This window comes from Setaria viridis, chromosome 2 (genome assembly GCF_005286985.2).
Source record: "Setaria viridis chromosome 2, Setaria_viridis_v4.0, whole genome shotgun sequence".
NCBI classification, from domain to species: domain Eukaryota; kingdom Viridiplantae; phylum Streptophyta; class Magnoliopsida; order Poales; family Poaceae; genus Setaria; species Setaria viridis.
In genome coordinates this window covers 11512658-11536647 of record NC_048264.2, presented here as the reverse complement: position 1 = coordinate 11536647, position 23990 = coordinate 11512658, and the positions used below count along the sequence as shown (strand labels likewise).

The 23990-nt window shown below is 45.8% G+C and overlaps 4 protein-coding genes, 1 non-coding gene and 1 pseudogene across 6 annotated transcripts; 1 reads left to right on the top strand and 5 right to left on the bottom strand.

Moving 5' to 3' along the window:
• Positions 1–439: 439 nt before the first annotated feature.
• LOC140221983 (uncharacterized) lies at positions 440–2717 on the bottom strand. The gene has a single exon (XM_072291943.1). The coding sequence runs from the start codon at positions 2089–2091 to the stop codon at positions 760–762; it is 1332 nt and encodes a 443-aa protein (XP_072148044.1). The 5' UTR covers positions 2092–2717; the 3' UTR covers positions 440–759.
• An 8751-nt stretch (positions 2718–11468) lies between these two features.
• On the top strand, positions 11469–12224 carry LOC140221825 (small ribosomal subunit protein mL103 (rPPR7)-like; annotated as a pseudogene).
• Positions 12225–13899: 1675 nt separating this feature from the next.
• On the bottom strand, positions 13900–13981 carry TRNAS-GCU (transfer RNA serine (anticodon GCU)). The gene has a single exon. It is a non-coding gene; the product is annotated as a tRNA-Ser (tRNA).
• Positions 13982–14375: 394 nt separating this feature from the next.
• Positions 14376–15945, bottom strand: LOC117843207 (putative cyclin-dependent kinase F-2). The gene has a single exon (XM_034723768.2). It carries the CDS (start codon positions 15711–15713, stop codon positions 14712–14714), a length of 1002 nt encoding a protein of 333 aa, XP_034579659.1. The 5' UTR covers positions 15714–15945; the 3' UTR covers positions 14376–14711.
• Positions 15946–16886: 941 nt separating this feature from the next.
• On the bottom strand, positions 16887–20021 carry LOC117846386 (ATG8-interacting protein 1). Of its 2 annotated transcripts, none has more exons than XM_034727536.1 (3): positions 19847–20021; positions 17895–18549; positions 16887–17362 (listed from the first exon to the last, which is right to left on the bottom strand). In XM_034727536.1, exons 2-3 carry the CDS (start codon positions 18537–18539, stop codon positions 17246–17248), a joined length of 762 nt encoding a protein of 253 aa, XP_034583427.1. In that variant the 5' UTR covers positions 18540–18549; positions 19847–20021; the 3' UTR covers positions 16887–17245. The 2 variants fall into 2 exon arrangements, with proteins under 2 accessions (XP_034583427.1, XP_034583428.1); XM_034727537.2 differs by lacking the exon at positions 19847–20021 and adding an exon at positions 18888–19786.
• A 1416-nt stretch (positions 20022–21437) lies between these two features.
• Positions 21438–23676, bottom strand: LOC140221824 (zinc finger BED domain-containing protein RICESLEEPER 2-like). The gene is made up of 3 exons (XM_072291795.1): positions 23436–23676; positions 21621–22565; positions 21438–21535 (listed from the first exon to the last, which is right to left on the bottom strand). The coding sequence occupies exons 1-3, from the start codon at positions 23674–23676 to the stop codon at positions 21438–21440; spliced, it is 1284 nt and encodes a 427-aa protein (XP_072147896.1).
• Between the last annotated feature and the right edge of the window lie 314 nt (positions 23677–23990).

Here is a 23990-nt window from a genome sequence, read left to right as displayed (position 1 = left end):
AGAATACTTTTGGTTAGGAGATGGTACATGAGGATGTCATTGTCATGTGAACAATGTGGCAGTACTGTTTGTGGGAGCTTCTATATGTTAATGATCAATGTTATCATAATGAATTTGTGTATCTATTGTTTATGTCTATGTGATCAGGAGAGAATTGAATATATAACTTGGAGAAATACAATAATTCCGTTTCCATTTCGATTGTTCGTGCTCGCATTGGTATTGAGGTCGGTTAGGAGATTTCAGTTCAGCATAATTCAGTTAATATCCAACTATTCCATTTTAGTGCCGTCTACGGACTAGTAAATGCCTAACGGAGGTTCAATGAATCGACGGCATTTGGAACTTCCGTTGGTGGTACATAGATCATGAATGTATACAATTTATGGCTCATGCCATGACCCTCTGAGTAAAATATAAGTTTTATATGCATACAACTAGTACAAATTAAAGCGTCCCATGTTGTTGGTAATAACTGAACTAAATCATTCGATAATTGGACAGGCAGAATCAAAATAGTGAAGAAAATACAGTGCAGTGCTAGCAGTCAGAATTTTCTTATTCCTGGCTGTCCTGTTTGTCTGACTAAATGGATTTAAAAATTTCACTTCAAATTGAAAGGTCAAGTTCAGCCAGATTACTCCAAGGACACCAAGGTTGAATAATAAGATCGGCAAAAGCTAAGGCCAACAAAAAGGAAATAGACTGCATGTAATGGCAATTATTGTGTGCAAGTTAGAGTGGAAGGCAATGTGGTAATTACCTTTGGAGATTCAGGAACTTGGGGAATTCTGCTGGAAGGAAGCGCATAAAGTAATTTGGTTTACCCTTGACCAAATCAGCATCGTCAGTAGAAACATCTCCCTCATCGATGTATGGAACAACTGAGCCAACCACTCGCTTGGTGCTCAGGTCAATGGTAACTAGCGAGACCTTGAACTTGCCAGACAAGTCTGCCCAATCATACAATACAAAGTGCGCAACATTGACATCATCCATACTCAGCAACGGGAGTATCATAACCTCATGTAGGTGATCCTTCAGGGGGTGTGTAGCCCACAGGTCATCTGCTTCAACCCTAAAACTATGGGCTGACTGCGTTTCCGTCACTGCCATGGAGACGATGGTGAAACCAGTGTCAGGCACCATCTGGCCTACATCAGCGCCATCATGGCGGATAACATCAAGGAATGCCAACGTGCGACCACCTTCGGTGACGCACAAGCTGCGGTACAACTCGGGGAAGCCTGAAGGATGTTCGCTGGAGTAACAATGGTAGCTGTAGTAATCCGGAGGAAAACCGTTGAACTTGACCTTGGGGCTGTCTCCACAGACATCCTCACAATACAATACACCTATGCTATAGTCCACCCAGAGCAGGGCATTCTTGAAGGGAACCACTTCGTTTGTCTTCCACTCGAGCAGATCGATGCCTTCAACATCCTGACCCTGGATCGGAAGATACTTGGCCTCCCACTTCTCACCACCATCGATAGAATCACCTCCAACGGTCGAACGGAGCACCCGCAACTCCACCTCCAGCGCCTCGGCCTCCGGGTCACGCCTGCCTACACTCAGATACGCCACGGCAAACTCCTCACCACAGCACAACAGGCCAACACCCCAAGGCAAGAACGGGATCGGGATCGGCCTCCCGAAATACGCGTTGTGCACGGTGCAACCTGGCAGCCGTCTGAGAGCAGGCGTGGATTGCGCCTGCGAGCGGGGGTCGGCGGCGACGTAGTAGATGAAGTAGTCGTGCGCCATCTCGCCGAACGGCGACGTGTTGGAGGGGTCGACGAAGGAGTCCAGCCTGAGGAGGACGAGGTTGCGGTGGGCCGCCACGAGGTGGCACATCATCTCCTGCTTGGGGCCTCCAGGCCAGCTGAGGTAGAGGCGCGAGGGAGTGGGGGGCTCGGCGAGGATGAAGGAGATGCGGAAGTGAGCGCCGACGGAGGTCTCGCCGGTCGCGGAGGTCCTCTTGTCCTCACGGAAAGACTGGGGGTCGTCCCTACGGAAGATGAAGCGCTCCAGCATCACCCAATTGGGGAGGGCGCCGCCGGAGCCGGCGGGAGCATCGGCGGCGGCCATGGATCTGAGGGGGTTCGGTGGAGGAGGCGGCGGCGGCCGGATTGGGGTATTAGATCGATTCTCTAGCTAGGGCTGGGGAGATTTGGGGCGAGGACCACGAAAGGGGATCGATCGATCGAGTTGCTGGGCTTGGGCCGCTGTGACTGCTCGGCAAGTAGACGGTGGATGATTCAATCACCACCATCGCAGACTTACATTCTACCTGAGTTTACATGTTATCCTGATGATTGGCCCTGATACGGATATCCTGTGCTAGAATGTGCGAGGTTTGGTTTGAACCTACAAGCGCGTAAGGATCAGCTTATGGCAAATACAACGTGCAGCATTGCATGCATGCAGGAAACTAAGCTCCATAACATTAACGGCCCTCGACGGCGTCTTACCTGGGAGCTTATAAGCTAAATAACTTTGCTTTTGCGCCGGCCACAGGTTCTTTAACAGAGAGCCACTCGTTTAGGTTGACGAATGTCTACGGTCCATCACGACGGGGCCAAAAAAGGCCTTCCTACAGGAAATGCTCTCCATCAGGCCTACTAATGGCACGTGGGTGATAATGGGGGACTTCAACCTCCTCTGCAAAGCCAGCGATAAAAACAATGGAAGGCTGGATCATGGACTAATGCGCCTCTTTAGGAACACACTAACACGATGCGAACTATTAGAGATCCCTCTACAAAATCGTAGATTCACCTGGAGCAATGAACATAAAAAACCGACACTCGTAAAGCTGGACCGCATATTCTGCAATGCGGAAGGCCATGATCTCTTTGCGTCACATGTTTTGCACGCCCTCTCCACGTCTCACTCCGATCACTGGCCCCCTGCTACTGTCTAATCAAAGCGGCCCGAGACGTCCACGCACTTTCCGATTTAAGGACTTCTGGATGAAACTCCCTCGTTTCAAAGACACCATGGCTGAAGCATGGAACAAGTCTTGTAATCATCACGAACCTTTCCATCGCCTGTATTACAAGCTGATGCAAACAGCCGCCGCACTGAAAACCTGGAGCCAAAACTTCTACCCGGACGCAAAGATGCAACTTCTCATGGCATCAGACGTAATACTCAGGCTGATCATGGCACAGGAGCACAGAGTCCTCTCCACGGGGGAGATCACGCTACGCCAAAAACTGAAGCGGCGAGTCCTCGGCCTTGCAATCGTCGAAAGGGCAAGGAAGAAGCAAGCATCGCACATAAAAAACCTCAAACTAGGAGATGCTAATACTAAATATTTTCATAGGAAAATAAATGGTCGAAGAAAAAAGAACTACATCTAGCGGATTAAGCAGCACACCCAATGGGCCTTTAACAATGACGACAAAGCAAAATTAATACAAGACCACTTCAGCAAGATGATGGGCCACCCTGGCCGCAGATCACAGGACATCAATTGGGACTATTTAAATTTACCCAGGCTAGACCTACAGGGCATCGATGACTCCTTCTTCGAAATAGAGATCAAGCGTGCTATCGACGAACTGCCTTCCAATAAGGTGCCTGGCCCAGACGGGTTCACAGGTGTCTTCGTTAAAACATGCTGAGATATAATAAAGATCGATCTCATCGACGCAGCCAACAGTTTTCACAACCTGCGTTGTACGAGTCTCCCGTTAATTAATACGGCCAATATCATCCTCATGCCAAAAAAGGAAGGAGCTGAAGCAACGTCTGATTTTAGGCCCATAAGTCTAATCCACTCATTTGTCAAGATAATTACCAAGATCCTTGCCCTGCGCCTAGCGCCTCATATGAAAGCCCTCGTATCACACGCACAATCGGCTTTCATCAAGAAAAGAAGCATCCATGACAATTTCTTGACAATCCGCAATATGGTGCGACGGTTCCACCGGCTCAAAATACCCACACTATTCCTCAAACTAGACATAGAGAAAGCTTTCGATTCGGTGCGATGGGATTATCTGCTATCCCTCCTGGAGTGCTTAGGTTTCCCCCCATGATGGCGTGATTGGATGGCATCCCTGTTCTACACATCGTCATCTAGGGTCCTCCTGAACGGAATCCCAAACAGCCCCATCAAGCACCAACGAGGATTACGCCGGGGTGACCCACTATCACCGCTCTTGTTTGTCATAGCCATTGAGCCGCTGCGTGCCCTCCTTGAAGCTGCCATAGAGCGAAGCTTACTCACTAAGCTTAGAGGAAAATCTCTAAACCTGCGAAGTTCCATATATGCTGACAACACAGCCATATTCCTAAATCCGTCTAATGATGATATCAGGGCGCTTGCTGACTTACTCACTAGATTTGGAGAGACGTCAGGCTTGACAACAAACTTTGAGAAATCAAGCATGGTGCCTATAAGCTGCTATGGTCTTAATCTAGACGACATGATTGGGGATCTGCCAGTCACAAGAGCAACCTTCCCAATCAAATATTTTGGGCTGCCACTAACGACAACGCGGTTGAAAAGAGTGCACATCCAGTATGTTGTCGACAAGGCCATTACCAAGCTTACCGCGTGGAATGCGAGGAACATGACCATGGCAGCACGTCTAGCTCTCGCAAAATCAGTGCTAACCTCGTAGGCAGTGTACCTCCTCTCAGCACTTGACGCCCCAAAAGAAGTGCTGAAGGATATCGACCACAAGCGAAAGGAATTTTTCTGGACCGGGGCTGCGGGTATAATAGGTGGAAAATGCAAAGTTAATTGGGTAAGATCTGCAAGACCAACTAGGATAGAAGCTTGCACCAAAGGGGGGAATGTAGGCATCAAGGTGAATGATCAAATGGGTTCTTATTTTCAGACTAGGAAAGGACTTAGGCAGGGTGATCCGTTATCCCCGATTCTTTTTAATATCGTTGTGGATATGCTGGCTATCATCATTTCTAGAGCAAAGGAGGATGGACAGGTGAAAGGGGTTGCACCTCATTTAATAGAAGATGGATTGTCTATCCTGCAATACAAGGATGACACTATGATCTTTTTGGACCATGATATTGAGCAAGTTAAAAACATGAAGTTACTACTTTGTGTGTTTGAACAATGATCTGTTCTTGAGATAAACTTTCATAAGAGAGAACTCTTCTATTTTGGGCAAGCTAAGGAGTACGAGTTGATATATTCACAGCTTTTTGGCTGCACGATAGGAACATACCCATTTAGATACCTTGGCATCCCGATGTATCGGCTAGGCACCCCCAGGCTCACCAAAAGACTTTTACGGACCAACTCAAGGGAACATACCCGAAACCTACTCAAACATGAAGACTACTCTGCAAGGCGTGTAGGCTTCATGGACTCCCCGAAGACTAGTCGGGTCGAATACGTTACAGAGTCCTACTCTAACTCGGTACAGTAGTTTCCTTTTGACACGACTAGTCTTCAGAGAGTCCATGAAGCCTACACGCCCTGCAGAGTAGTCTTCATGTCCGAGTAGGTTTCGGGTACGTTCCCTTGAGTGGGTCTGTACAAGTCTTCTAGTGGGCCTGGAGGTGCCTAGCCGACAAGCCCTCGAGTACTTTGTAGTCGAGTGGAACAGTTCTGAGTACTCCGAAGATGTCGCCCGAGTATTTTCTGGCGCTCGTTGAGTGCTTCTCATAGCGAATCAGGCTGAGGGTCAAAATCTTGAATCTTCTTCTTTCAACTTGAAAAAATCAATTGTTGGGTGTAGCTTATCATCCCCCGAGCCTTGAATTGATTGAATGATCAACTCAAGGATCTTGAATCTTCACTCAAGCCATCATCCGAGTAGTCTTGCGGCGTCCAGCCCCCGAGCTTATGCACTAGGTGAGCCATAGGAGCCTCGTCGAGTAGTTATTGGCGCTTAGCCCCCGAGCCTGGGAACTAGTCCGTGCCTTCCAAGGTACGCTTAGGGTCGTCGTCAAAGCTCAATCTGAAAGAAAAGATGCATACATATGTAGCATTTTTGTAGGATATTGAAACTGCTAAAATTTATTCAGTGGTCAATATGAAAGTTGTGTGTCATGCTCTTGTTTCAGTCATATTCTTCCCGAGTAGTTAGCTTGTTACGCTTAGGCTCTCAGTCTTTGGGTAGCCGTTGCCACTGTGTGTGAGATCTTTGTCTCGTATACGCGTATGGGCTTAGGCATGATAGATGTGCCTGAGGCTTTCACAAGTCAAGGCGTATTCTGCTCAAGAAGAGTAGTGACCTTAAGAGAAGACAAAAGTGAGTAGTCGGCACTGGGACAAAAAGAGCGCGATTGCGCGAAAGAGTTTGCTACCCTCCGGCGAGTAGAGCGCGTGTTGTGCACGAGAGTTTGCTACCTTTCGGCGAGTAGAGCGCGTGTTGTGCGCAAGAGCTTCCGACGAGTAGAGCGCGTGTTGCGCGCATATAGAAAATAAACCAGAAAATAATTAGAAAACTAACTTAGCTTGATTCGTGGACGACTGTTGATGAAGCTGTGGTGGTTGTCAATGAAACTGCAACGGTTGTTGATGAAGCCGACTAGTCGGAGTTGATTCCGACTAGTTGGTGATGGTGCAAAGTTTGCCCCAACTAATTTTCTTAGTCAAGACGTGTAGTTGAAGTAGTCGTCAACGAGCGTTACGACGTGGTTAGGGTAGTCATCGGCGAGCCACCTGTAGTCGTTAGCGAGCGCCGCGACGTACTCGGAGGTCATCGGCAACGAACTCAAAGAAGTCGTTGACAAGCCGCCCGTAGTAGTTAGCGTGCGTGGAGAAGTCGTCGGCAAGCCTCCCGTAGTCATCGGCGAGCATCGTGACATAGTCGAAAAAGTTGTCGACGAGCTGCCCGTAGTAGTCGGCGTGTGTGGCGATGTAGTCAAAGAAGAGCCAGCCGTAGTAGTTGGCGTGCGTGGCAACGTAGTCGAAGAAGTCATCGGCGAAATGCCCGCAGTCGTTGCCTACCTGGTGACTTGAATGCCAACTCACGCGGACTACTCTGAGCCGTGGTCGAGTCCGAGTTGTGATCGAACTCGATGTTGAAAAGATCAAAATTTGAGATTTTCTCGGCGAGATCTTCTGCTTCTTGTCGAAGAGAGTTTTCGTCGAGATGCTTCTTCTCCCGGTTGTTGATGATGCAGCGTCGGAAGCATCCAGCGCCATCGGCGATGAAGAGCTAGGAGCCGAAGACAAAAGTTGCACCCGCCTCGAAGGCGAACGCAGGCTTGATGATGGTTGGTGCCATCAATCTCGCGCGGAGAAATTCGGCGACTTTCCCTACCTGGCGCGCTAGATGTCGGTGTTTTATACCGGCAACCCGCCTAGGGAGTACCCAAGGTGGTGTTTTGTGCGGTGGGTGTCACCGAGAATCAAGGAGTCGATGGTGACATAGGGAACACGATTTAGACAGGTTCGGGCTGCTAGATCGCGTAATACCCTACGTCTTGTGTGTGGATTATATTGATTTGTGTTGCGTTGTGCATAGTTGTTTGGAGGAGGTTCCTGCCCGCCCTTATATAGTCGGGGAGCAGGGTTACAGGGCGGATTGAGTGCAGGAGTCCTAGTCGAATATGTTACAGAGTCCTACTCTAACTCGGTAGAGTAGTTTCCTTTTGACTCGACTAGTCTTCGGGGAGTCCATGAAGCCTACACGCCATGCAGAGTAGTCTTCATGTCCGAGTAGGTTTCAGGTATGTTCCATTGAGTAGGTCCGTACAAGTCTTCTGGTGGGCCCAGGGGGTACCTAGATAACACGATGCACTATAGAAAACTCAACAATAGAGACCGGAGGATAATAGAGGAAAGAATTAAGAAAAAAACTCAGTAGGTGGAAAGGAAAATTGTTATCAGTAGGAGGACGTCTAGTGTTGATAAACTCAGTTCTATCCAGCATACCAATGTTTATGCTTTCATTTTTTGAGGTCCCAAGAGGAGTACTTTAGACCTTGAATAGAGTACTTTAGATCAAGGTTCTTCTGGCAGAATGATCAGCGCAAGACAAAATATAGACTAGCTAAGTGGGAAATCCTTTGCCAGCCTAAGGATCAAGGAGGTCTTGGAATTCAAAAATTAGACATAGAAAATAAATGCCTACTAAGTAAGTAGTTGTTTAAATTGTGCAATGAAGATGGGATGTGGCAAGAGTTAATCCGGAACAAATATTTGAAGAATAAGTCAATAGGCCAAGTTTATAAAAAAGTAGGTGATTCACAATTTTGGATGGGTTTGATGGGAGTGAAGGATCAATTTCTTAGTTTGGGAAAATTCAAGTTAAAACAGGGTACACAGATAAGATTCTAGGAAGATATATGGCTAGGCTATCAGCCATTGAAATCCCAATACTCAAATTTATATAACATTGTTAGGATGCTACAATGGCTGAAGTCCTCAGATCAACACCACTTAATGTCTCGTTTCGGAGATCATTAGTGGGAAATAAGTTGAATGAATGGTACAGTCTAGTAGCAAGAATTACAAACATTAGTACAGAGGAGGGAGAGACATATTTATCTGGTCCCTACAGAGGAACGGGGTCTTCACTGTCAAATCAATGTATAAGCATCTTGTCAATAGCGGTGTAAGAGTCACTCAAGAAATTTGGAACACTAAATTGTCACTTAAAATTAAAATTTTCATGTGGTATTTGAAAAAAGGGGTCATCCTCGCAAAGGACAACCTAGCTAAGAGGAATTGGAATGGGATCAAATATTGCAGCTTTTGTAGCAATGAGGAAACCATTGGCCATCTCTTCTTTGAATGTCATTATACCAAATTTCTATGGCGTGCTTTTTATATAGTGTTTGGTATTGCTCCACAAACATCGGTGACTAACATGCTTGGTTTATGGGTAAAGAAAGGGGACAGAAGCCAACCACTAGCTTGTTGACAGGAGGGCCGCTTTGTGTTGGGCCGTATGGCTAACAAGAAATAATATTATTTTTGATAAAAACCAACCTAAAACCTTTTTGCGAACATATTGGCTTCGGTTCTGACCTCAATTGTTGGGACATGAAGCTAAAAAATACTTGACTGAAGCATGCCGTACATTGAAGATGACGGCTCTACACTTCTTGAGTTCCCATGGATGGCCTTTTAATTTGCGAATTTAGTTTTGAGTTGAAAGTTTTGTTAAATTCAACTATTTGGTGTTGGTGGAATTTGGCCATCATTTGTAATATCTGTGGACTGATTCCTTCTCTTTGAGGAGGTTGAACCCGAAATTTTTTTCATTATCTAAAAAAAGACATGGGTGGTGTTTGGTTGGCTCAAATGTAACATAATCTGATTACTGAAGGTAACGAATCCCATTACATATGTTTGGTTGTGGTGGTTTGTAATCAATTGCTACTGTAATCAAATCCCTTACCTAAATAATACCTATACAAACCTATTACCCCTCCCCTCACCATAATCAGATGCAACACCTACACCGTAATCTGATTACGTTACCAGAGTGCAACCAAACAAAGAGTATAATCACCCATTCTGCCGCCAAATACACTATAATCTGATTCTCTTTACGTATTTGTTACCTTACCACGAACTATTTTACAGTGCATCGTCACAATTCGTGATGATGACTTCTTGACTTTCGATGCTGCAATGTAGATGCACGTTTATTCGAGATGAGTGGCATCAGGAAAATGAATTGAAGTAGGACAAAAGCTACATGTTTGTTTTAGGCATGAGAGGGTCCGAAACAGTGTGAACCTACTTTTCTAATGGAATGTTAATGCACGGTGGCTCTTCATATATCCTAAGACATCGCATTATAGGGCTAGAGTAGGGTGTCTTCTGGCAGTGTGAGGACCTCATCAGTAGCTGGGCTGAACATTCACGGCTCCACCACAATTCATTTGTGTGGATTATTACCAGTTCTATGTACAAGCTCCTTCCTTAATCGATCCATACTTCTCCTGCCATTTGGTTCAAAGTGCCATTATGCCTCTAGCTCGAGAATGCTAGTACACCGGCGAAGCTGACTAGATCGGAGAATACAATTGATTGAACAATTCAATTGTACTCCTTTAATTTGTAACGTTTTTCTCTTGTCCATTATCTAAAATACAATTTTCTCTTGTCTTTGCAAAGAAAAAAAAAGGAAGAAATGGTTTTCCTAATAATGCTTTCAGTCGAGAACTCAAGATACACAGTTTTGTCTAGTATTCTCTCCGTTCCATTGTTGACGAGATTTCTGTTTTTCTGAATCGTAGGTCGTTTTGGCTTTTCTATATACATCTAGAAAAGCTAAAACGACCTACAATTTAGAACGGAAGGAGTAATTGTTCTCTTTTCTCTCTCCATGTCCAATTGGCGTAGAGGTAGGGTTTAAATAGTATAACTTTTTATATTTATCATGACTGAATTTCCATATTTCCATCGACATGCACTTTTTAGTATTCTCTAAAAAAAAGACATGCACTTTTAAAGGGACGCAGGGAAGTTCAAAGCAACACCGTACCCTTAGCAAAAAAAAATACTTGTTCGGTTGAAATTTGATTGTAGATTTCATCTCATTGAACTTGAAGTCAAGATATTCCAGGCGTGTAATTTTTATGTAGGGAAAACTTCCCTTACCATCAGCGTGATTCGATTAGCAAGGCAGTCAAAGTAGTCAAGCAGATCAGACCATACAGACCAAAAGATGCTATAATGACAGATTAAAAGTGGCATACAACTCTCGGAAATAATGGGGATACTACAAATACAATAGCATCAGGCCTGCGATGCAGTGTCTATAAAGTGAAAGAGCAAGAAATATCTTGTTATGACATGACCTAGCCTTGTAAGAAGCATGTAGCAATCTGATTAATTCTAATCACTGCGCGTCATCAGCAATTTGGCATGCAGGAACGCCATTGATGCATATCTTAAATGAATTAACACCATGTCAAGGACTCAAGGCACATAAAAATATACTATATGAACCGTTGCTTGTGCTACACATGTAACAGTTACTTATTGAAAAGATAAACATGAAAGAAAATGGACCTCTTGGTAATCTCCAATTCCGGCCCCTACTGCAACAAATTATTAAGATAAGCACATGGCATGCTTAATAAGATAAGCATATAACATACTGTACTGCAACAAGTTAATCAGTTCTGATAATTGCAGATCTATACCTAATATTAAAGAGAGGATGTTTCTTTCAATCCTTCAACCATCGTGGTAATTTTGCAAAAGTATCCCTCAAGTTTTGTGAAATCAACCCGCAATCCAAATGCTAACAGATTGGGGGCTTGGATGGAAAAAAAGAGGGAAGGGAAGGGGTTAAGGGAAAAAGGCTTCTCCTTTCTCCACAACAGAGCCGCAGGAGGGGATTGGGTGCAGGCGGTGGTCGGAGCAGGGTGCCCCGCCGCTACCCCGTGCGGCCTCGACCCCGGCCGCCCGCTCCGCCGCCTACCGCGGCGCCACCCCCTCCGCCATCCCCCTCCCCCTCGCGAGCCTCTTGAAATTCAGTGGAACTGGAACGGGCGGAGCCCACCGCACCATGGCGCTGCTCGCCGCCTCCCGCGCCACCTCCGTCTGCTCCACCCCCGCCGCCTCACCACCACCTCCCCATCCTCTCCCCATCCGGACCCCGAAACTGCCACCCCAGAGCGGTCCCCCGTTCGAGCTCCGCCGGACGAGAAGTTCGCGGCGTGGGTCACGTGCCTCGTCGATGGTCTACCTCCACGCCGTCCGGTCCCTCTCCCGCCAGACGAAGGCCTCCGACGTTGTCCCAGACACCTTCCTGCTCAACCTCATCATCAAGGCCTACGCGCGGTGCATGGAGGTGGACGACACGCTCAAGGTGTTCCGCGAAATGCCACTGTATGGCTGCGAGCCAAACGAGTTCACCTATGGCTACATTGTCAAGGCCATGTTTCAGAAGGGCTGGGCAGACAAGGGCATGGTGTATTTTGCAGAGATGAGGGAGAAGGGATTTGTGCCATCCGGAGGCATGTACATGATTGCTGTGTCGGCGTTGGCATTAGAATGGAGGTTCGAGGTATTGAGGCGGGTGCTGCTGGATATGTTGGATTGCAAGAGGAAGCCGGATATGATCACATACAGGACACTGCTGGAGGAGATGTGCTAGGCTGGGCAAACTGAGCAGGCGTTTGAGGTGCTGGAGGAGCTGAAAGGGAGGAAGCGAGGGCCATTGGACCAGAGGATGTACTCAGAATTGCTTGATGGGTTGCATTGGATTTCCCAGCCTCATAAGGACAACCGAACTGTCCATGACAAGGGTTCTGATGATTGAAATGACGTGTTGTGGTGATAATACTCCTCCAGAATCAATGAATCATATGCAAGGTAACCTGCTGATAACAGCCTTTTTCATCATATTGCGTCTGAACCAAGTTAAAACCACTGGTTCATCCTGTGGGTGTGCACTGCAGGCTTCTTGCCATCCTGTTATGAACTGCAACTTTTTTAAAAAAAGTGAACTGCAACTGTTGCTGCTTGTCCGCATCCTGTTGATGCTTATTTTTCTTGTTGCAATTGTATACTGATGATTTAAAACTTCAAGTATTGCTCAAAACATTTACAATTCGAGAGCATAAATGCTTTTATGACTGACCCTTATTACTAGAAACTAGATGCTGCTTTTATTTTTGTCATTATAACATAGTTCATCAAACATCTCAGGGATACATTGTTCTGAATCGGCCGTGGGCATTTGTTCAGTGGCTCCAGAAGGCAGACATAAAGGAAGAGTAAGTTTACTGTAAGTTTAGTTGATAATCAGTGATCATTCTCCAGACTCAATAGTTCAATTAACTTTATACTATGTGCAAGTATATCTTGATGGCAGAGCCTGATCATATTATTGTCAAGCCTATCCCAAAACTTGTCAAGGGATGGTCGCGCAGCAGCTTTCCCTTTCCTCTATGTTGAGCCGGAGAAAAATAAGAAAGTGTTGCGTAAGTTCTTCCCCGAGGATGAGGGGCCAATGAATAAGATTGATCCTATAGGAAATTCTCCTGTGATAATTGAGAAGGTGAGATTTTTTTTCTTCTAAGCATCTACTCAGATTTCCGTAACTAATAGTTTCTCCCTAATTTACTAGGAATCTCTTGCAAGGATTGCACCTACATGGGTGAATGTTTCAATTGCAATGAAAAAAGATCTTGATGCAGATAAAACTTTTGGTTGGGTTCTTGAAATGTAACGTGCTGCCAAATAATTTCTTTTTCCTCAGTTTGTCTAAGCTTCGATCTGGACTTTTAGGGTGTGAGATGGGATGGGTTGGTCCGGTCCCAGTTCTTTTGGATGGAATCGTCCCACCGCCACCGAATCGGAGCTCGCCTCGACCGAATCGAGCCCTGGCGCCGCCGAATTGGAGCTCCCCGCAACCGAATTGGGCGTCGCCGCTACCGAATCATGCCTCGCCACCGCCGGATCGGTCACTCCGCTGTTGGATCGAGCTATTCCATCACCGGTTTGGGTGTTAGCAAGGCGAGCGGCGGTAAGGAACCAAATGCCCTCTTGCCCACCGAGGTGGAATAAAAATTTAGTGATGAAAATAAAAAATATTATTAGTTTGAAAAACATAATTGATCTTTTACCGTAGCAACGGGTATTTTGCTAGTTTTTGAATAATAGCCTATGGAGGGGATATATTGGAGTACAAGAGTGGGTCTAGAAAAGGACTTCTACTAAAGAATACATTAAAAGACTCTGTACTCCGATCCCTCAAATGCAAGGTCAAACAAACAGTAGCGCATTGAAAGAGAACACAAGCAGCCCAATCAGATCAGTGGAGGAGCCCAAGCATATACACAAGCAGGCCCAAAATAGCACGAGATTCAACAATGTAGCAACGTGCAGGCCTAGGAAACTGCAGGCAGCTGCACATATGTAGCCCAAGAGATAACAAAGGATGACGGAACAGACATATGTGCCTGCTGGAGTAAAAGGAAAAAGAATAAATACGACGCCTGAGAGATTCGAACTCTCGCGGGGAAACCCCATGTACTTAGCAGGCACACGCCTTAACCACTCGGCCAAAGCGTCGTTTGTTGAAATATTGAAAGAAATAAAGTATAAATTTATTTTAAAAAAATTATACGTATGCAAGCTGGAAATGAAAACTTTTTACTGGAATTCAGGATTAGCATGATGGCTTTATCCAAACAGTGACGATTCATACCAACACGGCACATCGTCTTAGCTTCAGAGGTCAAAGCGGGCAGGTGGTTTCCCTGCTATTTTACACATATTTTTTTTTGTTAAATGCTATTTTACACATATTGCACAGGTGTTCGACAACCCGATGCTCAAAAGAATCAGGACGAAGCAGAGGCTCTTAGAAATTCAGTTGTCAACAGCAGAAACATGAACCTTGGTTGTCCCAGTCCAACCAGCCAGCTTAGTCACGATCACTCTGTAGTCTGTAGAACAGAACAGATTTGCACATCTGACTCAGTAAAGTAAACTGCTTGCCAAATTTGGCTCTAGATGCAGCATATATGGCATTTTGCTTATCCAGGACTAGGAGTATCGCCTGTTCAATCTGTTGCAGCCTCTGATCTTTTCACACAAATTGTACCACAGCAGAATTTGCAACCTAGAATACAAATTATCTGCAAAGAGAAAATCGTAATAACTGATAATAGATAACACTATCTCGCCACCACTATTGCATCTTCATGCATCATACCAATTGGTGCTAATAACAACCAAGATTATAAATAATGAACAAACGAATAAGATTACAAACAGTAGATTCAATCCTCAAAGGCTCTCAGACCACGACGGTCACGACACTAGCACTGCAACTCCGAGCTGCTCTGCACGCGCTCCCGCAGGTGGCGGCAGGACGCTCCTCCTCCCCCTCCTCGGCGAACCACGGATGCTGGAGCGCGGCCGCGGCGGTGAGCCTGTCCCGGGGCTCGACGGCGAGCAGGCCGGCAAGGACCTCCTGCGCGCCCGGCGACAGCTCCGGCAGGCCCTGGAACGCCGGCCAGTCGTCGAACGCCTTCAGCCCCTTCTCGCCGAGCGCGCGCCCCAGCTCCGTCACCCTGGCGAGCATGGCGTCGTCCGTCTCCTCGTCGAACATGAACCGGCCGGTGAGGAGCTCGGCCATGACGCACCCGAGCGCCCAGATGTCGACGCCCGGGCCGTAGTCCCGGTGTCCCGCGAGCTGCTCCGGCGAGCGGTAGGGCAGCGTGCCCACGCGGCGCTCCGGGTACGCCGCTCCCTCGGGCCTCGCCGGCGTGGCGAGCCCGAGGTCGCAAATCTTGACCGCGCCGCCGGCGCCCACGAGGATGTTGTCCGGCTTGATGTCTCGGTGGATGATCCCGGCGCCGTGCATCCGCTCCGCGCCGCGGAGGAGCTGCCGCATGGCCGCGCGGGCCCGGGCCTCCGGGAACCGCGCCGCCGCCGCCCTCCGCAGCAGGCGCCGCAGGCTGGCGCCGACGAACTCCATGACGAGGAACACGTCCCCGGTGGCGGCGTCCTCGACGACGTCCCGGATGCCGACGACCGAGGGGTGGCCGCGGCAGGCGGCCAGGCAGCCGGCCTCGCGGAGGACGGCGCGGAGGTCGGAGGCCCTGGCGCGTTTGACGGCCACCGCCTCGCCCGTGGCGCGGTGGCGCGCCTTGACCACCACGCCGAAGCTGCCCTCCCCGAGCACCTCCAGCTTCTCGTAGTCGTAGATGCTCCCGAGCGTGATCCGCGCCCGCTTGCTCTCGCCGCCGGCCGCCGTGCCGTCGGGCGCCGGGCGCTTGCGCGTCGCCGCCGACATGAGGAAAGAAAGCGCTGTCTGATTCTTGGCGCGGCGAGGCGGTGGTGGAGGATGATTCTTGGAACTGACGAATAACGCGGCGGCTGGGGAGTGGCGTCCACCAAATGAATTTATAGGGTGCTCAAATTCGAGTCCGATTCATCAGCCTCGTCCATGGCTGTAAGCGTGCCGTGCGCGCGGGGTTTGCCGGGTTCGGGAGGAAGTGGCCAAGTCGGAGAAGAGTACACGGAACTCCGACAGTGCGTGGCAGCCTTTAATTCTGATCGTGCTGTCAGAAATTACATCGGCAGGTCACGAACGTTAATTTTTTGCGATAAATAACTCCTAAACCGCCGCGAAAATTGTTTTTCTCCTTATACAACTCGGAATTACCCTGAGATGGTGAAAACACTCTCGACCAGCTCAGGTTCTTACGTGGTCCGTTCGATCCACTCTCACCATCTACTCCTTTGTAAATTCTCTTCTTCTTACAACATTAAACCTAGTTTTTAGAAAACTAAGTATGGTGATATTGTTGGAATCAACAGGAATTTTGACATATTTTAATCCACACAAATCAGGAATGAAATAACACGTGAACTCAATATTATATACTACACATGTATGAGAGCTGGTTAGATTCTTATTGGTTAGTTCAGTTTGTTGGGTACTTATTAGGCTCCTTAATTTTGGTGGGTTCAAATCTCCAACTCAGCACAAATCTACCACAAGGTGTTTATAGAGAGTATTTAAACGTGCATCCGTTCTACAATTTGTATTGTTTTTCGAGAGGACGACAATTTGAATATCACTTTTCTTGTGGAGAGTAGGATGATAATTTGAATAAATTCTTTTCTTATCTAACTCAATGCTAATGTAGTTGCATATGTTTGTTTATATAACGCTAGTAACCTAATTCCTACTTAAGACGTGTTAGGCCTCGCGTAGGTCGGCCGCCTGCGTCGAGAAGGTTCTTTTTGTGCATCATCGAAGACTTGACGAGTAGCGCGCGTGCTGACTGAAAACTTGCTACTTGTCCACTCGCGTGGCCCAAAAGGTGCATAAATAAACGAAAACGAAATAAAGATCAGGAGAGGAGAAAGATCTGATATCCAGATGCACGCTAAATTCAACTCCAATTCAAAGTCCTCTCTCAAAGGACCTTCAACTAAACAAGAAGAAATTTTAAGGCAATTTTCAACTAGAAATTTGGAATCATTTACTCGGAAATCGTCACTACTTACATATGAAGCTTCACATGTTTATGAGCACGAACCAAAAATACAAGCGCATGCCATTGAACATAGGAAAACATGATACCCAGTTCGAAGTGCCCCATACTATGTGTTTTCCCACCATGTATTTTACAGTTGCTACAGACTACGAAGAGTAATATTTCAGTGCCATGGAAATCTCAACCATAAATTTACAGAAGGATAAAATCAAACGGTTGTACTAGCACAAGAAAGAATTGCACTGTCTCAAAATCATATGAGAAAAAAAAATTGCCACTAGAAGCAGTCCCTAACACCAAATTCCTGCGCCTGTTGCGCTCAAGCGCTAAGCGGCTGCTGCGGGAGTACGCGAGTTGGCAGCAGAGACCTAAGCTGTTCACTACCTGGAAGCCCATCCTTCAAACGGCTGAATGCTCCAATGACTCGACTCATGCTCTGCCGAAAAGAGTGAACATCAGTCAAAATATGATTAGCTGGTATCCAGAAAAGAACTATATTTGCTAAGGGATACGCAAATTCCTATCTAACAAGAAAAGCCCAATTTGAGATAGAGACCAATGGCTACTTGGCAAAAATAACATTACATGGTGAACTATGATATGATTTAACTCGAAATTTCTAAAGATGAGTTTAGTCCAAAAGGAAGCATCATCCCATGTAAATGATTTTATTTTATCTCATCAATTAAGAAGTGGGGGTGATTATACAAATTTAACTTTGGAGTTATTATCCATTTTTTTCAGCAAATATTCTGAAATCTAAATACCTCGGAAGCACTTTGAACTACAAACAGGACATGGGAAGAGCATTGTGCGATTCTTTGTCATCATATACTTCATAATGTATCATAGAGGTTATATCTTTCATGCCGCCAGCAAAATAATTAGAAACATACAAGAAAAACAAGGAACAATGGCAAAAAGGCACTCCTAGCAAAACTTTTTCAGATAAAGGATAGATGGCATACCTCACCGTTGACACTGAACTGAAATTGATGAAGGTGCAAATGGTCCTGCTGCCACCTCTGACTCATTACGACAAAACCCACAACGGCACCAGCTGCCACAACTGAGCAGACTGTAGTCACTCCCTTTATATGGTGAAACAGATAAGTGGATTTCCTTTTCCACCATCCTTCACAAGGAAGATCAGCCTTGCAGTTCATGTGATCTGTGGGGTTGGAATCTGGTAAAGGAGATTCATTGTCGGTAGGCAAGTCGCTGTTGATAGATAGATTCTCATTACTCATGCCATCAACTTCTTCAGGTGATACATGGCACCACTCATCATCGTTACTCCCAGCACAACTACCTTCCTTACCATCACTGTTTGTATTTGATTCATCATGCTCAGGTTCTATTGGCAAAATCTCATGCTCAGGATCTATTGGCAAATTCTCATGCTCACTTGGAGGGAACACAAAGCCATCTGACATGACTAATCCAGTATGTGTGCCTTCCTGACTATTCTTCACATCCCCATATCCAGGCAAATTAATAGGATCCAATCCTTTTCGGAATAATGGGCTGGCATATACTGATGAAGTCAGAGGTGGCATATCCCATTCATCAGCCACAGGTGACACTCCAGTGACCATATTGTCATCTGCCATTCATACAAACCTACCACAAAAACCAAAAACTCAACATTAGATGGGAAAACTTAAAAGAACAAATGTTAGTGAAGATCATCATATTGTATCAATGCCTACTTAAACACCCAAATGGATGAATTGTTAATTATATCAATGCACCTTACAATATATGCCAATCTGCACAACACACTTTAGTATTCATTCATTTTGGAGTTTAAGTCATGAAGAAATAGTTGCTGCTTCCCAGATGTAGGCTTGTAGAAAAAGGTGCAACTAGTGTCAAACAGAGCAAAAACCCATGATAATTTGCAAACATCCATCCCCAACCATCATCATCACCAGGCACATTATGGTTCATACGCTCACCGCTTCACTTATGCATTATATGCATTAGATTCCCCGCTGATCCATGTTGTTAAAGTACTCCCAAACCTCCCTCTCACCAATAAGGCCTCAATTAGAGCGTACTTACTGTTAGCAACATGAGCATTAACATTAAAGGATCACTGCATCACAGATTTTCAAAGAGAGACTATAATTTCACTTAAAATTCAATATCCAAGTCGCTATGGACACTAAGTCAACAACATCACACATGTCAGCAATATCATCTCAAACTAAGCAACTAGCTAAATTTCTTGCACAAAGAAACCCAGTTGTCCTAATACTCTTACTTAACCCTTGGAAGACAGAGGTGTGCCATAATATCCAGCAATGGGCTTATCCTTATCCCCAGGGTCATTGCTAAGGTCCTTATAATATCCATCATGCTACTGCCCTGCTTTAAGAAACCTCGTGGAGGTAAGTAGACAGTCAAGTCCCACGCTCAATTCAGGCTTTTTCTGATGATATTCTCATGGTTGGGCTTGGGCATAAAGGGGCTACAATGGGCTCGACAGCAAACGAGAACAAACTCAATGAGGCAATTCACCACCCAGCTGGCGTGCGCAAGTATGAGCAGCATCGAACGCCTCCTCTACCTACAACACAAGAGCACCCCCAGAACGTCATGGTAGCAGGCTACCAGCTACGGGAGGCGGAATTTTTCTCCGACCCATTCTAGCAGCACGAGAATCAGTCGAGAACACGACCACCCACCCCTAACGCAGCCCCGCAGACCGATATGCCCAGAAACGGCTGGCATCCCACGAGAACCAGCTGGCCCCAAGACCGAGGAACCGCATCGCGCGAACCCGCCGCACCCCCAACTCCTCTCGTCGCCGTGACGGAACCCGAGAACAGATCACGAAGCGCGGCGAGCGCCACCAGCGGACACGCAATCAACGAACCAAGGGCCGGACTGGGGGGCGGAGCAAGTCCGGTACCTGAGGCGAAGACGACGCTGGGGGTTGGGTTCTCCGGCGAGGGGGCAGGGTCGGTCGCTTCCGCCGACGGCGGCGGCGGCGGCGCGGGGGATTGAGTTGGGGTCCTTGGGGAGCAGCCTGCAATTTGCAGTTGGAGCTTGCCTTTCCTTTTCTTTCTTACTCACCGATTAATTTTATTTGCTCGGTGCAGGGGTGTTGGAGAGACAACCGGTTTACAGCACGGATTCGTATCCCAATCCATTATTTTCCGAGCCTTTTCTTTTTAATCCTCGGATAATGATAAGTTAATACACACTGGTGGTTGATGGCATGGCACTGGCAGCAGGATTCGGGTGTCACGGTGGGCCCACGCACAAGGACGTGATTTGGGCCTTGTTTAGTTGGCCAATTTGGGAGATGCAAAATTCCTGTTCCAGCACTGTAGCACACTGTAGCGTTTCGTTTGTATTTGTGAATTATTTTCCAAATATTGACTAATTAGGCTCAAAAGATTCGTCTCGCAAAGTACAACAAAACTGTGCAATTAGTTTTTAATTTCATCTACATTTAGTACTACATGCATGTACCGCAAGTTTGATGTGATGGGGAATCTTCTTTTTGCATAGTGTCAAAATTGGGAGTTGGGGAGTAACTAAACATGGCCTTGGACATGGTACCACGGCAGATGCACGAGTCCAGGTCCCGACACACTTGCGATTTCAAATCAATCATTACACGTTTCCCAATTCCCAGTGTATCCCTAGCCGTCCGATTCGGGCTCCATATTCTCAAGGGAAGTCTTGGCCGATAATACAAAATATATAGAAACTAAAAAATCGCCACCGAACCACTTGATACATGGATTTCAATTTGGGCCTTGTTTAGTTGGCAAAATTTGAAGATGCCAAATTACTGTTACAGCACTGTAGCATACTGTAGCGTTTCGTTTGTATTTGTGAATTATTGTCCAAACATTGACTAATTAAGCTCAAAAGATTCGTCTCGCAAAGTACAACAAAACTGTGCAATTAGTTTTTAATTTCGTCTACATTTAGTATTCCATGCATGTACCGCAAGTTTGATGTGATGGGAAATCTTCTTTTTGCATAGTGTTAAAGTTGGGAGTTGGGGTGAACTAAACAAGGGCTTGATTTGCATATCTTAGGAGTCACGAGAAATTACTTCGCCACTGAGCCATGTTGATTGTTCAGTAGCCCTGGGCGTTCGGTTAATACGGTTAATACGGTTCGGTTAATTCGGTGAACAATAATTTCAGTTATTGAACTTTGGTAACCGAACTTGCTCCCAGAAAACAAATAACCGACCTTATTCGGTTTCGGTTAAATCGGTTCGGTTAATCGGTTAACAGAAATACAGAAAGTATGTCTATCACCAGAAATTCAAATAGGCAAACAACATTACAACACATAATAGGAGTACTTCAATTGTTGAACAGTACAACACATTAAGACGTCTAAAGACTAAACCAAGTAACCAACAGTCCAACACAGTGTCAAATTCAAATAGCATTACAACACATAATAAGAGTCCTTGAACAAATGAACAGTGAACACCGTAACACATAAGCAGACAGTAGCATTACAACACATAATTATGCAGGAGAGGGCTTGGTTGACTTGGCGTTAGTAGTAGACTTGGGTGAAATCGTCAGGCTGAAGCCACCAATGTCCTCTTCAACATGAGTAAGGGCTTCAAATAGTCAAAAAAGGTAGTGTGAATATATGAATAAATAATGAGGAACATGAAACAAATAGCTAGAATTTAAATTGATTACCTTCTTCTATTTTAGCCAATTCTTCGGGATCTTCTTCAACACTAAGAGTAGTGGATCGACGAAGCCAATCTTGTGTACAAATCAAGCGCTCGACCATAATTGGTGTGAGAGAGCTTCTAAAGTCATCAAGAACACGTCCACCTGTGCTGAAAGCCGACTCGGATGCCACTGTTGAAATAGGAATGGCCAACAAATCACGAGCCATGTGAGACAATATTGGGAACCTGTGAGCATTGTCCTTCCACCATTCAAGAATTTCAAAGTCTTTCTTATCCTCCTCATTCTCTTCAGCAAAGTATTTCTCAAGTTCAGACTTTGTGGTGCCATTTCCACCACCATCAAGCCTCATCTTCTGAGCAATGACAGACCTCATCAATCTCTTGCTCTTTTCTGGAGCTTGTTCAGAATCAGTAGTATGCTGTGACTTGCCACTTGGAGCATACAAGTTTTTGTACTCTTCAAACAAAGCATGGAAAGATTTGTTTACTACAGCCCACAATTCTTGTCCTATTTCATGACCAAACATTTCCAAGGTAGCCATTTTTGTGTAATCAGATAGTTTGTACCTTGGATCAATAGCAACACAGAAAAAAATGACCAAGTTTAGCATGTCCTCCTTCTTGTCTCCCCAGTACTTGTAGTACTTTGTTAGCATTCTTTTACCCATGTCCTTGCGTATGCTATCACAACTTTGACACCACTCACGCAACAAAATCAAAACATCAGCAATCTCATGAAAATAAGTGTGAGAAGTAACATGTTGAGTGGCTGAGACACGGAGGGTGAGCTCATAGAAGTGTTCAAGAAACTCAGCCATCTTCTTAGCCTTTTCCCAATCTGATTTTACAGGAACACCTGGCATATTCTGTCCTTCTAGATCAAGTTGGTAGTAGGGATCATCATCCTTATATCTTTCAAATGCTTTCTCATATGGTATTGCATTAGCTAACATAAGGTAAGTGGAGTTCCATCTTGTGCAAACATCCAAAGATAAAAAAGCTTTGCTATACACCTTTGCTAATTCAGCACACTTCTTAAATTTAGCTAGCCTAGAGGGAGAACTCTTGACAAACTTAACAGCAGCACGAACACGAGAAATTGAAACATCAATCTCTTTTAGCCCTTCAGTTACTATCAAGTTGATAATGTGTGCAACACATCTCATATGAAGATACTCTCCATCAGCAATGCTGCAGTTTGACTCATTCAAAACCCTCCTCATATACTTGATAGCACCATTATTTGAGCTAGCATTATCAACAGTTATGGTAAAAACTTTATCTAAGCCCCATTTAGCCAAGCAACCCTCTAAGGATTTCCCAATGTCATCCCCTCTATGGCCCTTTACCAAGAAAAATCCAATAATCTTCTTGTGTAGGTTCCAATCACTATCAATAAAATGGGCTGTGACACACATGTAGTTTTGCTGAGTGTTTGCAGTCCATGTGTCAGTTGTGAGGCAAACTCTTTCACAGGATTGCTTAAAAAATTCTTTCAGCTTATCTTTCTGCACATCATAGATACTAACACAATCTCTAGTGGCTGTTCTTCTAGATGGCACAGTAAAACGGGGGCATGCTTTGGCCATAAACTTCCTAAAGCCAGATCGTTCAGCAAAAACAAAAGGCAACTCATCTTCAATCAGCATTTCAGCAAAGCTGTTTCTAATTTCATCAGGATCAAACTTCCAGGTAGAAACAGTGCCTACGCTACTACACCCATGTGATGGTTGCAATTGCAAAGTGCCTTGGTCATCAGGATTTTTATTAGGATTTCTCTTGCATATTCGTAGATGATATTTTAGAGAAGTTGTACCATTTTTTTTGGAGTGACAGTTGAGCTCACGGCTGCAATACTTGCACTTTGCCTTCTTCAGTACGTCTCCAACAAGGATCTTGTGGTAGCTGTCCCACACATCTGATCTTGGTGCCATAGCCTTCCTCTTCTTAGCTTCCTTCTTCTGGTCCTTCTCCTGCTCCTCATTCTTGTTCTGCTCCTCATTCTTCTCTTCACCTTCAGCTTCAGATCTCACAACTTCAACATCTGAATCCTCCATCTACAAATCGAGCAAAGCAAATGGATTCAACAATCAACAACAAATAATATGGGCTCAAATAATCACCGAAACAGACAACAAATCGAGGGGGGAAGGGATCTCGAACTTACATTGGAGGAGTGCTCGGTTGGTGGCGCCGTTGTACTACTAGTCCGAGACTCCGAGCGCTGATTACTTGCCCCTTCTAGTTCCCCGCGGAGCCTGGTGCCCTAGTTGCTGGAGCTTGGAGGCAGGAGGCGGATGGGGACGCGGCGACGTGCGGAACTGCGGACGGCGGTCGGCGTCGGCGACTCGGCTGTGGCTTTGGTGAGGAC

Coding starts and splice junctions, on each gene's coding strand:
- LOC140221983 (XM_072291943.1), bottom strand. CDS start 2,091: ATGGCCGCCGCCGATGCTCCCGCCGGCTCCGGCGGCGCCCTCCCCAAT.
- LOC117843207 (XM_034723768.2), bottom strand. CDS start 15,713: ATGTCGGCGGCGACGCGCAAGCGCCCGGCGCCCGACGGCACGGCGGCC.
- LOC117846386 (XM_034727536.1), bottom strand. CDS start 18,539: ATGGCAGATGACAATATGGTCACTGGAGTGTCACCTGTGGCTGATGAA. Junction 17,363..17,894: donor AGTTCAGTGTCAACGGTGAG/GTATGCCATCTA, acceptor TCTTTTCGGCAG/AGCATGAGTCGAGTCATTGG.
- LOC140221824 (XM_072291795.1), bottom strand. CDS start 23,676: ATGGAGGATTCAGATGTTGAAGTTGTGAGATCTGAAGCTGAAGGTGAA. Junction 22,566..23,435: donor CTGTCACTCCAAAAAAAATG/GTACAACTTCTC, acceptor ACCTTATGTTAG/CTAATGCAATACCATATGAG. Junction 21,536..21,620: donor ATTGGCTAAAATAGAAGAAG/GTAATCAATTTA, acceptor GACTATTTGAAG/CCCTTACTCATGTTGAAGAG.